The 13,104-nt window shown below is 42.9% G+C and overlaps 1 protein-coding gene across 2 annotated transcripts in view; it reads right to left on the reverse strand.

The window, feature by feature from the left end:
- LOC149460927 (multidrug resistance-associated protein 1-like) overlaps positions 1 to 13,104 on the reverse strand; it is a 382,011-nt gene that overhangs the window by 132,253 nt on the left and 236,654 nt on the right. For both annotated transcript variants that reach the window (XM_089679079.1, XM_089679078.1), the window contains exon 16: positions 3,301 to 3,427. In XM_089679079.1, coding sequence (XP_089535205.1) covers positions 3,301 to 3,427 — 127 coding nt within the window. The remainder of the gene's footprint in view (positions 1 to 3,300; positions 3,428 to 13,104) is intronic.

A 13,104-nucleotide genomic window follows, 5' to 3' on the forward strand; every position in this document is an offset into this window, starting at 1 on the left:
TGGGAGCGAGCATGCACAAGTGCCCCCACAGCTAGCAGCTTGTTCTAGGAGAATTCGGCAGCAGGGAGAAACACCAGCGGGGCACCTGAGAAGAAGAGGATCAGGGCTGTTGCAAAGAGCAAGTAAGTATGACATGTTTGTTATTAAAAAAAAAATGTACCATTACAATCAAGTTAAACAGAACACATTCCCCATATTAACAGCATAGAACAATACACACAAGCATATACCACTTAGGGTGCTTTCAATGTAGTCAGGACCCTCAGGGTAAGAATGGAAGACCAGAGCCTTTGGCCAGCATTAGGGTGCCACCTGCTTGTAGAGTGCAACCAGTGACTGGGAGGTCAGGACAGACTAGTTATATGTGCCCCTCAAATAAGATTCTCACATGCTGCTTTGTGTGTGGAACAGAGCTGTCACAGCCAAACCTGCTGGCACGCGGGTCGAATCCGGCCCTCCAGGCAATATCATGCGGCCCTTGCACCTCTCCTGCAGGTACCCCCTTGTCTCCGACCCCAATTTGTCTTAGCAATTGGCAGCAGAGAGGAGAATAGAACTCCTCTGCCAAATCCTGCACCTCTCAGTACAGCTGCAGCACCCTCTCATCTCTTCCTCCCCTGGTCTCAGCATTCAGCAGACTCTGGTAACTGACTCCACTCCTCCTCTAGTACTCCTCCAGACCCTACACATTCTGCTTTCCAGCTCTGCCCCCAAAGGGGGTGCACGGTGGTGTTAGGGAGAGTGTGGGATTCATGGCTGTGACGATCGCGGCGTTAGACCCCTGACCTTCTCACCAAACTCATGACCGAAGGACTAGCCAATCTAAAACCGCGATGTCACCTGCGTAACAATGCCACATCCAGCTGCACCCTGCACAATAATTTTCCAGCTAATGGACCACAAATTGATGTACCGGCAGCCTGAGTGCGATTGTTACTGGGTCAGGTTAATTATGCAATTAACCCTTCACACTGCCACCGCCTCCTTTTTGTACAGAGAAAGAGGAAACTTGGCAATATCAGCAATAACACTATGATGGTTGAGATAATCGTCTGTATAGCACTGTCACTGCAGACAGGTTATACAGAGGGTTAAACACACACAGTAGCGCTCTTTTAGAGGCAGGAATTCGTAAGTTGCAATAAAGAGCTGTAGAAACAGTTCAACACTTTCAGAAAGTAGGATTTATTACTAAAAGGTCAAAAGGGTGCAATAAAAATATTTACAGAAAAAAGATGTAAAATATATATATATATATATATATATGTGTTACATCAGATAGAAGATAAACAGAAAGAAGTTTAGGTAGATAAGTACTTGCCAAAAAGCCTTGGGTTAAGCAGCTTCAAGTCTTATGAGCCAAAAGGGTACCGTCTCCGAAGTTGGTTCTGATGTTAAAAAGGGAGAATTCTTCAACTTCCACTCTTAGGCCTGACAGCCTATTTTGTAGTCCCCCAGCAGGGGGTGTCTCTGAAGCCAAGGACAATGCCTCATTTGGGGAGGGGTTGTCTGGGCGGAGACCCAAGCTAGAACTAAAATCCCTCAGCTTATATTTTGGCTCATAACTTTTCCTAGGCACAAGTAACATTCCACCCGCAGGTAGATTAATATGCAAATGCATCTGCGGAACGGTTAGATATGAAATATAAAATACAGACTTGAATGGTTCAAGAGATGTAATTTTCTGCTTTCCTATATATTCCAGCCAAGGAGAGTGACATATCAAACTGTTTGTCTTCTCGTGGCCAATCTGAAGATATGCCTGGTTTTTATGTAAGTCTCTCATATTCCAAGATATGAGACATAGGGGAAAATGGATTTAAAAGTGTTATCTAGTTTCTTACTCCTCTGGAATGTCTTTGAACTCAGGGGAAGGCTTGGGTTATCCTTTTACGATGTGCCAGATTGCACAGGTTCTTTAGACAGTGAGGCCCCAGCTCCCTTGGGGGTTTTATAGCTCAGAGCTCCTGCTGTGCTCTGGCCTCCTGTGACAAGCCTCATCACTCAGGCCACATGTCACTGTAAATGAACAGAGAGGGAGGGGGGATGATGGGACACATGGGGAATTCTTAACAAAATGGAGGGCTGGAGAAAGATGGTTGAACCGCGTCCATCTCTGTGTGCAGGCTTGCTACAATGACATCTGATGTAATGGGGGTGGGGTGCTCTGGACATCTAGTCTTACAGATACAACCGGCCCTTTGAGGGCAACCATAATGCTGACACGGCCCACGATGAAATGGAGTTTGACACCCCTGATCTAAAGAGAACTAAATTGTCACTCAGTGATCTGTTGACTGAAGAAATCACCAAAACTCATGAAGAAGGTCTTCAAAGAAAAAAAATTATTTTATCAGGAATTCTTAGGTCCTAACTGAGGATAAGTTAGGCTGTTTTTGTGTTTGTACATATTGTCCTACTTGTGCAGGTGCCACTGTAAACCAGTGGTCACAGTCTTTGCTATAGCCTTCAATGAATGAAAGAGAAAAGGAGCTTGCTTTTTTCCTGTTCTCTCTTTTGAGCAACAAAATGCTTAGATAATACACAGAATACACACAGTAAGAGCACAGACACATTTGAAACATGCATAGTCTGAGCATTCACAACAGACAAAAAGCATACAGTCAAAGCATACAAGCAAACTTTGTACACATTCTGAAAGTGGACTCACAGTCAGAGATCAGAGGGGAAAAATAAATACAATAAAAGTGCACAAAACAGATGCAAACACACAAAAACAGCACATGCAGCACAGCCTGAGAAAACACAAAAAGCATACAGACAGATCATACACAGCACACAAAACAAACAAAACACAACACAAAAAGGCATGCAAAGTAACCACACAGATCGTTTACAATACCATTTATTAATGCTGTGTAAGATTTGTCAGAGCAGTATGAGTTACTATTTGTGTATTTAGTGTAGTACTGACATTGTTTTTTTTGCATATATCACAATAATGTTACTCCTTTTCATTTTACATCAAATATCATTGGGTGTCAGTATAGAATAATCATGCTTTACTGTATTTCATAAAGCTGGCATCCATCACGTTTCAAGCAAAAAAGGCATGAGGAAGAAATGGTTTGGAGTTCCTATAAGATTGGAAATGTACAAGGATGACCTAACAGTTCCACTTTAATGAAAATTTTAAATGCAACGTAAGAATCGTGATCATATTTTTATTACAGAAAGATTTAGAGCAGTTTGTTTATTGGAAGACAAGTAATGGAAAATATTTGCCTTTGTGCTACTTACAGGAATGTAAAAATGTACATTTACTGTATATGGCCATACCTTTACCGCTACATATCCATCCTTCTTTTCCATCTCTCCGAGCAATGCTGATAGCAAAGACGACTTTCCACAGCCTACCTGGCCAACCACTGCAACCAGGGAGCCCTCTGGAATGGTAAGATTTATTCTGGAATAAATAAGAAATCCTGTTTATAGTTTCCACTTAAAGGTGAAGTCCACCTCTCGCACCACGTTATATCTGTATATTGTATTTGGTATGAATTATCCATCAGCTTTCTATAAAATTCAAATTGTTGAACAATTTCTGCACCTAAACCCCAAAAACTCTAATTGCCACTTTCTGCCCTTGAGGCATGTACCTGCGGGACGATAAAAAAAAAAAAATTCCCTCTGGAAGTGCTGTTTTTTGGATCTTCACTCTCTACTGGCCTCTGCGGATGCTCGTTGGAAGTCGCTTCCATTCGCAGCCCATAAACACATGCAGGACGTTCTAGCTGCAGAGTTGGACCTACTTGCTTCTTTGGGGGCTGAATGGGCCTTGCATTGGACCAAACATACATTTTATTCCTGTGCTAATAAGCTGGGTCCGATGCTGGCCAGGAAACGCAACTCTGTGGGGAAACCCCACAAACTGATCTGGTTTCAATTTCCTGCGGGAGGCTGTACTTCCAATCCCCAGCAGATTGTTTCCTTTCACACCTTTACGCTAAACCAGATCCCTTCACTGTAGCTCAGGTAGAGGCGTTCTTTCAAGATCTCCGACTTCCTGGATTGTCCAAAGCAGCGCAGATGGCCCTCAACGCCAGTGTAACCGTATCGGAAGTGCTTCAAGCTATCAGATATCTACGGTCCACTGCGGCCCCGGGTCCAGATGGCTTTTCAGGTCTCTATTATAAGAAATTTGTGACCCTGTTGGCGCCTTTTTTGGCTGATTTTGGCGCCTTTGCCCTCACGGACACACTCAGAGCTCATATCTCAATGATTCCTAAGACAACAGATGATGTGCGGGAACTGCAAGCCTTTCGGCCCATTTCTCTTCTTAGTGAAGATATAAAGATATTGGGCAAGATCCTCAGTCTTCGTATCAATAAATATTTGTCTACAGGGACCAAGTAGGTTTCGTCCCCGGGAGGCAGGCGGGTGATAACGTTCGTAAAGTGGTACACCTTATAAACCTACAAGAGCGGAAAATCCCAGGATTCTTACTATTCTTATACATATATAAAGCTTTTGATTCTCTATCCTGAGAATATCTGCGGTTTGTGCTGTCTCATTGGGGCTTTGGGGATTCAATTCTCTCTTGGATTCAAGCCTTGTATTCTTCCCCTTCGGTTAAATACGCTGGGTATTTCTCAGATACCTTTCCTATTTGGCGAGGGACGAGACAGGGATGCCCCCTGTCCCCGGCACTTTTTGTCCTGGCGTTTGAGCCACTGACTTTAGTGCTCCGGGCTGATTGTAATATATCGGGTGTTCCATAGGCGGGATAGGAATTTAAGTTGAATCTTTTTGTGGATGATGCCCTTGATTCTCACTAATCCCAACGACACTCCAAAATTTGCAACAGGTTCTTGCGCGTTTCTTGATTTCGGTTCTTCGTATTAATTTGGATAAGACTGTCGCTCTCAATATTACTTTGACCTCGGATTTGGTTTTGCGCCTACAATCCCACTTCCCTTACAAATGAGCTTCCTCTTCACTTGAATACCTAGGCATTCGCTTGACCCCCGCCTATGGCTCTTTTGCTGTGAATTACTATCCATTGCTTCGCTCTTATGCACTCCTGGCAATTTCCGCACCCGTCTTGGATAGGATGGGTTATAATTCAGCGAAAATGACCATCCTGCCTAAATTGTTGTGCTATTTTCGCACCCTCCCAGTTCCTCCTCATTTCCTTCGGTTGATTCAGATGAGTATTATGTGATTTATCTGGGTCGACAGACGCCCCAAAGTCTCCAGAAATACGCTTTTTGTCCCTAAACTCCAGGGAGGTCTTGGGGTGCCTAATGTAAGTATTGTCGTCAGGCAAGCCAGATTGCCCCACTGTCTATGCCCCATTGTCTGACGTTCCTCTTTGGGTCCTACTGGAACTACCCAATTGTGCCCTTATTGCGACATCGACGCTTCTATGGCTCCCCCCTTCCCTATGACACAGAGTCCAATTTTGCTCCATGGCCTACAAGTGTGGGACTCGGTACGCTACTCCAGTGGCTTGATGTCACCCTTCCAACCTTTGCTCCCAACTATTAACAATCCTCTCTTCCCGCCGGGTTTAGATCAACCAAGGGCAGTTTCTTGGTGGGTGGCCAATGGTTTTTGCAGATGCGACACTTTGTGACTTCTCGGTCCTTCCCCATCAGGAATTCTCTTTGAGAGTCACAGGATGTCCCTCAGGCAGAATTTTTTCCTTACTTTCAATTGTGGCACTGGCTGACCTCAGTGCAGGGCACTTCCACTTTCCCGTATCAGAAATCTGTCTTTGAACAGCTTTGCCAACAGAGTCCAGGCGCCCCGGGCCTTATTTCCCTACTGTATGCATTTTGAATAGATGCTCAATGCATACTTCTCTCTCATATGTCGCTCAGTGGGAGCGTGACCTGGGAGCAGTCGTGAATCTGGAGGAATGGAATATGGCCTGGTCTTTTATAGCTAAATGTTCATTTAATACAACCACGATGGAGGCGGCATACAAAGTATTGTTTCGTTGGTATTGGGTCCCAGCTCATTTGTTGCATAGATGTGTTGCATATATGGTGGTCATGCCCGAAACCGATTAGCTTTTGGTCTCGTGTATTTGCGCTCCTTTTCACCTTGTTCCATCTCTCCATACGCTGGGATGCTCGGTATGCTTTGCTTCATTGTCCCATACTGGGCCTGTTGGCTCACCAGTAGAAGTTGGATTCCTAATTGTTCTTGTCGGCCACTAGAACAATTGCTCAGGCGTGAAAGAGCCCGTCTGTCCCTCTTCAGGGGGTGCAGGACCATATGACCACTCTGATGCTCAATTCACAAATGTCAAGTATCTAATGACTCTCAACGGAAAGTTTTTAAAATATGGGAGCCGTGGTTGACATATGCTTTTCCCACGCTCTCCCCGGCTAGTCTGGGTTTGTGATGTTGTTCGGTATTGGTGTTCCCGGCACCCTGCTCCTGGTCTTATCTTCTTCTTTTCTACTCCTTTTTCTTTTCTATTATTGCTTGCCTTTTGTGAGGCGGTGGATAGCTGCCTTTGGTTTGAGCTACTGTCAGTGTTATATCACTACTTTTGTCATTTATTGATAGCCCCTGCTTGGGCGCACCTTTTGCTCTGTTGGTGTTCGAGCTCTCTTTCTTTACTTTTTATGTGCCATTGATAGCCGCTGCATGGGAATGTCTTGTTGCTCAAGTCTTGTTGAAATGTTTATAAATTAATAAAAACCAATGGAAATACAAAAAAAAATGCCCTCCACTCTAATCTAAAACTAGAAATGCTATCCAAGAGTAGGTACCAAAAAACAGGATTTATGCACTCACTTATTAATGGACATAGCAAAAATCTGTAGCTTTGGACCACTGAGTTTTAGTGAGACTTGCAGGAGTAGGACGCTAGATACAAAGAGTATCCATAGATGGATTGGCAAAAAAAGAATACTGCTTTTTGTTTTTTATTTAAAATTTTTATTAAGCAGGTTTAAAAAAAAAAAAAGTTAGAAAGAACGATTTTTACATGAATAAAATAGTACACTTCACATACCTTGCACTTGACATAAAATCAAGCAGGTAGAAAAATATACAAGATGGTTACAAAAAAATATAACTTCAAGATCGTGCAACTCACAAAAGTTGTCCATCACACATCAGAAAAAATAAACTTACTGTAAACAATATCCACTGAATCGGGACCATGGTTATTAGATTTGGTGCCCTTACAATGCCCCTGCTCCATGACTTATTTTACCCATTCTGCACCACAACCACTAGTTAAAGGGCTCAAAAGACAGAAGGATGCCTGGGGAACTGGAAGCATCTGACACTGAGCCAAACAATTGGATACATGGTTGAAGTCACAAAAGGGGAGCTTGTAGTCACTCTACACGACACCCCTTGGAGCCCGCCCTAACAGTTCTGCAATGGGGGAACCATGAGCACCCCGGGCATGTTAGACACGGTTGTGATTTAGGAGTCACTAAAAATACAAAAAATAGTCCACATGCCAGCAGGTAGTTCCAGCAGCAATCCCTGTACAGCCAGCAGTGTGCCAATAACCAATTCATTCAGTCATTAACAGACCAAAGAACAGGCTGGAGGCAAAGAGGTGAAAAGGCAAGTTGCAGGCTCTGGATGATTAGGTCATAAGCTTGCTATATACACTGGGGTTGATTTACTAAAGGTAAATAGGCTGTGCACTGAAAATGCGCACTTGTGGTGCACAGCCTATTTAGCTTTAGTAAGACAACCCCACTGTGTGCACAATTATTAGGCAAGTGAGTATTTTGACCAAATCATTTTTATGCATATTGTCCAACTCCATGCTGTAAAAAATGTAATAATTATTGGATTTAACCATATCAGGTGATGTGTATTTGCGCAATTAGGGAGAGTGTGGCCTAAAGAGATCAACACCTTATATCAAGGTGTGCATAAAATTATTAGGCAGCTTCTTTTCCTCAGGCAAAATGGGCCAAAAAAGAGATTTAACTGATTGAAAAGTCAAAAATTGTAGTCTTTCAGAAGGATGCAGCACTTCTGAAATTGCTAAGATATTGGGATGTGGTCACAGAACCAAACATTTTGTCACAAATAGTCAACAGGGTCGCAAGAAACGTGCTGAAAAAAAATAATTAATTGCCAAAGATTTGAGAAGAATCAAACGTGAAGTATACCTAATAAAGTGGCTGGTGAGTGTAAATTTAAATGCTAGATTCTGGTAAACCACAACAATTAGTCTGGAATTAACCACTTCCGCGCTGTCCTATAGCAGAAATACATATATATATATATATATATATATATATATATTGTGACAGGAGGTCAGAAATAACTAGGAGATGTGTTCAGGATGGGAGGTATATTTGTCCCAGGTTCCTGCTCTACACAGACTATTTCTCCTGTTGTGCTGTGTAGTGAGCCTGTGTGGCTCACTGATGAGTTAAGGAGCTCAGGTGTAGTGAGTTAAGGGCTCTGGGCTCTTTAAAACTCCCAGGCTGCATAGGGAGATTGCTCCATCCTGGAACCAGTTGGCTGTGTAAGACAGACTGGGGAGCATCCAAACCAATCTATGGTGAGAAACAATCTCTGTGATTTTGGAACTGTGTTAACACCCTGGGTCTGAGCAGTGGTAGGCTGCATACAGACCACTAGATAGGAAAGCTGTGTGTTGTAGTTAGTAGCCCAGCGTGGCCAGGCTTTATTTTCTGTTTTGTTTGTTTTGCTGGTTTTTGTATGCACCGTGTGTTCACTGGACTTTGTAAATAAACGCACAAAACGTATTCACCAAGTACCTGCTGTCGTGCTGAGTCTCTGTTTATGGTGTTCTGACCCATCCAGGGGGTCAAGCACAACCCGCTGGTGAGCTAAGCCCTCACAATAGATACCCATACATACATACATACATACACATACATGATTTTGCATTTCTGGGTAGGGGGCTGCGGCTGTCAATCACTGGGTCCCGCTGAATACCAACGATCACTGACAGGGAGGAAGGCTGCTTTTTTTTTTTATTAACAGTCCCCCTCCCTGTTGGTTTGGGCACTCTGCTCTCCAGAGCAGTGTGCTTACAGTGAAGCACACCCCCGCCCCTAGTAAAACACTTCCAGCACACAGTTAACCCTTTGATCACTCATGTTAACCCATTCCTGCCCAGTGCCATTAATACCGTGTCAGTGCTTTTATTTTTTTTTTAGCACTGATCACTGTATTGGTGTCACTGGACACCAAGTCAGTTTCCCCCAGTGTCAGAATGCCCGCTGCAATCCTGCTATAAGTCACTGATCGCCACCATTATTAGTAAAAAAAAATAAAAAATTCCAATATCTATACCGCCTTTTGTAAATGTTATAACTTTCACGTAAACCAATTCATTTACACACATTGGGATTTTTTTTCTAGCAAAGACATGTCGCAGAATACATTTTGGCCTAAATGTATGACAAAATTTGATTTTTAAATTTTTTTCTACTGGACATGTCTAACCGCTTCCGCGCCTCCCTATAGTAGAAATAGTGCTACAGGGTGGCACGGGTGCGCAAAATCATGTATATATACGGGATTCCACGCTCAATACAAGAAAATGGAGAACATGCTAAGTAGACACTGGTCCATATTGCTACAGGATCCCTTCCTGCACACATCCATCACTGATTGTCCCAAAGTCTCGTACAGGAAGGCAAGAAACATTAAAAGTAAAATAGCTACCAGTAAAATTAAACACATTTCCAATCCCAAACCACGCATTACATTGATCCCTTTGGTTGGGATGTACCAATGTAAAAAGGCATTTCACCTTACATGTTCCTTCATTCAACATGGTCAGAAAACATTCCCCATCAAAGGGAAAACCTACCCCTTAAAGGAATTTTACAACTGTTCCACCAAATACATCATTTACTGTGTAACGTGTACATGTGGGTTATTTTACGTAGAGAGGCCCATCAGAATGTTATGTAAATGCTTTGGCGAGCATAGACACCTCATTGAAGAAGGTTCTGATAAGCACAGTGTCCCTAGACACTATACAGAACATCATGACAAATCCACCACGGGGCTATTTGTGTGGGTTCTGGAACACATTCCCCCATTACCCTCAGTGGCAGAGCATTTTTAGCATCTCTGCCAACACGAAACATACTGGATCTACACCTTAGACACCCTAGCCCCAGGAGGGCTTAATGAGGAGATCGAGATACACACTATATTATAATTATCTGTCCATTCCTCCAGTAATACCCTAATGTCTATCCTAGCAACACCTCTTCCATACACAGATCTGCATATACTGACATGTGTATATAGTCATATGACTTTTCATTCCCTCCTCCCCCCCCTCCCCTCTTTTCAGTGCCCCCACTTTTATTAACCTGTTTCTTTTTTCCACCTTTTTTCCATGTTATCGACACTACCGTATGTGCAATTTTACATTCATTACAATTTTTATTATTGCTAATAACAGTATGTGTACACCGTTATACATACATATCCTTCATAATTTTCTGTTTTATGGTTCAGTACTCTTTTTATCATATCTTTTATAGATTTTTTTTTTATAGCTTTGTGCTTAGATCTTGTTCCACATTGATATGCATTTTTTCCATGGTACTGTGTCTTTAAATCTCCGCTGAACAATGTTGTTCCACGCCTGACAGTGTCCTCTATTTAAGCTGCTACTTCTCCAAGGTCCACCAGGCCAATAGAAGGAGCTAGAGGCTCCGAGCGCATAACCTGGCTTTTCCACTTCTGTGCTCTTCCTCCCCACTGACCCTCTGCCTCTTCCTGTGATGTCACATACTGCCGGTGTGTTCCAGGCTGGTTAGTAGGCTCCTTCCTGCACAAACGCTGCTGGATCAACTCTACAACACCACCACTCTGTAGGATTGACCACTACAGTGTCTCCCACCATTTCCATCAGCCCAGCCCAGACCGTTTTGAGGAACGGTCATCTCTCATATACACAGATGAGTTTGTTTTATTACTTCCTTTGTGAGTGTTTTTAATCCTTTGCTATTAAATACAGTGTTATTACTACACTCAGGCGGGCACCTCCTTTCTCTTTTCTTCTGTCCCTGCATACAGAGCTGGCTTGCTCTAAGAATGGCTGCCATCTTTTTGTGCTAAAAAGATTCCGGGCAAATTGCCTGAGAGACTCTTATAAGGACTTATTGTACACCAATGCATTTACATACCCTCTTTTAAGTATTTCTATGCCAATATCTTTTACTTCATAATTTTTATCCTTTTCACCCTTACACTACTTTATTCCTGTGCACCAGAGTTACTCATTTTTTACTATATGTTCGCAGAATCAAGCCTGATCTTTGTTAGCACTTGCCCGTAAATTTTTTTATAGCAGTTCAAACAGTCCCTGACAGTCAGGTGCTTTTTTTCCCATGAGTCGCACTAGGTACCTATAAATTGTCAATTTATAGAGAAGAGTCCTATAGGATTCTGAATATGTCAGATGAAAGCGAAGGGGAAGACCCACTGACACAATCAGCCTCAGAATGCGAACCTACAGACAGCAGTGTCACCCTGACAGATAGCTCAGATGATGGAGAAGAGGTCCCTGCTAAGATCAAGCGTTCCTGACCCCATTCCCAGGTTGCTGAGATGTTACAATCGCATGATGACTCTCATATGCAGCAGAGTGCCAGTACTAGTGCCGCTCTACCTTTTGGGGAACTGGCGAGAACCAGCGGCCTAGTACATCCTGGTCTTTCACATACCAGCACTGCAGTATCACTTGGTGAGGTGGCGAATCTCATAAGTGCAGTACAAGCTGGTGCGGTGGCGAGCACAAGTAGTGTCCCGCAGGCACCAAAAATTCACACACAGGCCCATAGAGCACCTAGTATCCTTTCGGATGTGCTTGTAAATCTCGCTTGGTAGCCCACAAAGTCTGCAGCACCCGCACTTCCCCCATTCACTGCCCAACCCCGGAATTCAGGTGGAAACAGCAAATTTAACTACACCCCCTGATTTTTTTGGAGCTGTTTTTCACAGGAGATTTGTATGGATTGATTGTATATCAAAGCTATTTATACGCACAATTTATCGCCACCAACCCAAATTGAAAACTTGCCAGACCATTTGCACGAAAACCTATTATGGTTTACGAATTTAACGTTTTTTTGGGTCTAACACGCAACATGGGCATTACTAAAAAAAAATTAATTGTGGTTGTATTGGTCCACACACCCGATTCATCATATGCTCATGTTCTCTGCTGCCATGGCCAGGTATAGATATGAGAATATAATGCGATTTATGAATTTCAGTGATAACACACACTGTCAAGCTCGGGGTGACCCTGAATATGATAGGCTGCACAAAATTTGGCCCCTCGTAAATCACCTTAACCAAAAATTTGCAGATATCTAAACTACCCAGCAAAACATCTATGTTGATGAGTCACTCATCAATTTTCTGGTCGCCTTGCATTCAAACAATTTCTTCTCAGCAAGCGTGCCAGATATGGGGTCAAGATGTAGAAGACCTGTGAGAGGGCAACTGGCTATATGTAAAAGTTTCGGATTTACGAGGGAAAATATAGTCACGTGGAGCCCCCCCGGATGCCCAGACTACATGGGGAGCAGTGGCAAGATAGTTTGGGACTTGATGTCATCCTTTTTCCATACGGAGTACCACTTATACGTGGACAATTTTTATTCAAGCGTGCCACTATTTAGACATTTGTACAATCTTGGAATTGGCGCATGTGGCACGGTGTGACCTAATCGCCGGGGCTTCCAACGGCTTGTAAATACCCATCTTAGAGACAGGAAAAAGCCATTTCATGGTGCATGTGCAGTTTTAAAGCATGTCATGTTTGGTATCTATTTACTCGGCATATAATATTTTATATTTTACCAAATAATTGGCCAATGTATTGTGCTTTTGAAAAACTGCTGCGCGACTACTATGTGCCATAAAAAAATTTCAACACCCACCATTTTATTCACTAGGGTGTCTGCTTTAAAATAATATATATATAAATGTTTGGGGGTTCAAAGTAATTTCCTAAGAAAAAAAATACAGATTTTTTTTCATGTGAACAAAAAAGTGTCAGAAAAGGCTTGGTCTTCCAGTGGTTAGAAGAGTGAGTGATGTGTGGCATAAACTTCGAAAATAAAATGCCCCCACCCCCAA

This window comes from Staurois parvus, unplaced genomic scaffold (genome assembly GCF_062004578.1).
Source record: "Staurois parvus isolate SC_StPar_1 unplaced genomic scaffold, SC_StPar_1.0 ptg000217l, whole genome shotgun sequence".
NCBI lineage: Eukaryota > Metazoa > Chordata > Amphibia > Anura > Ranidae > Staurois > Staurois parvus.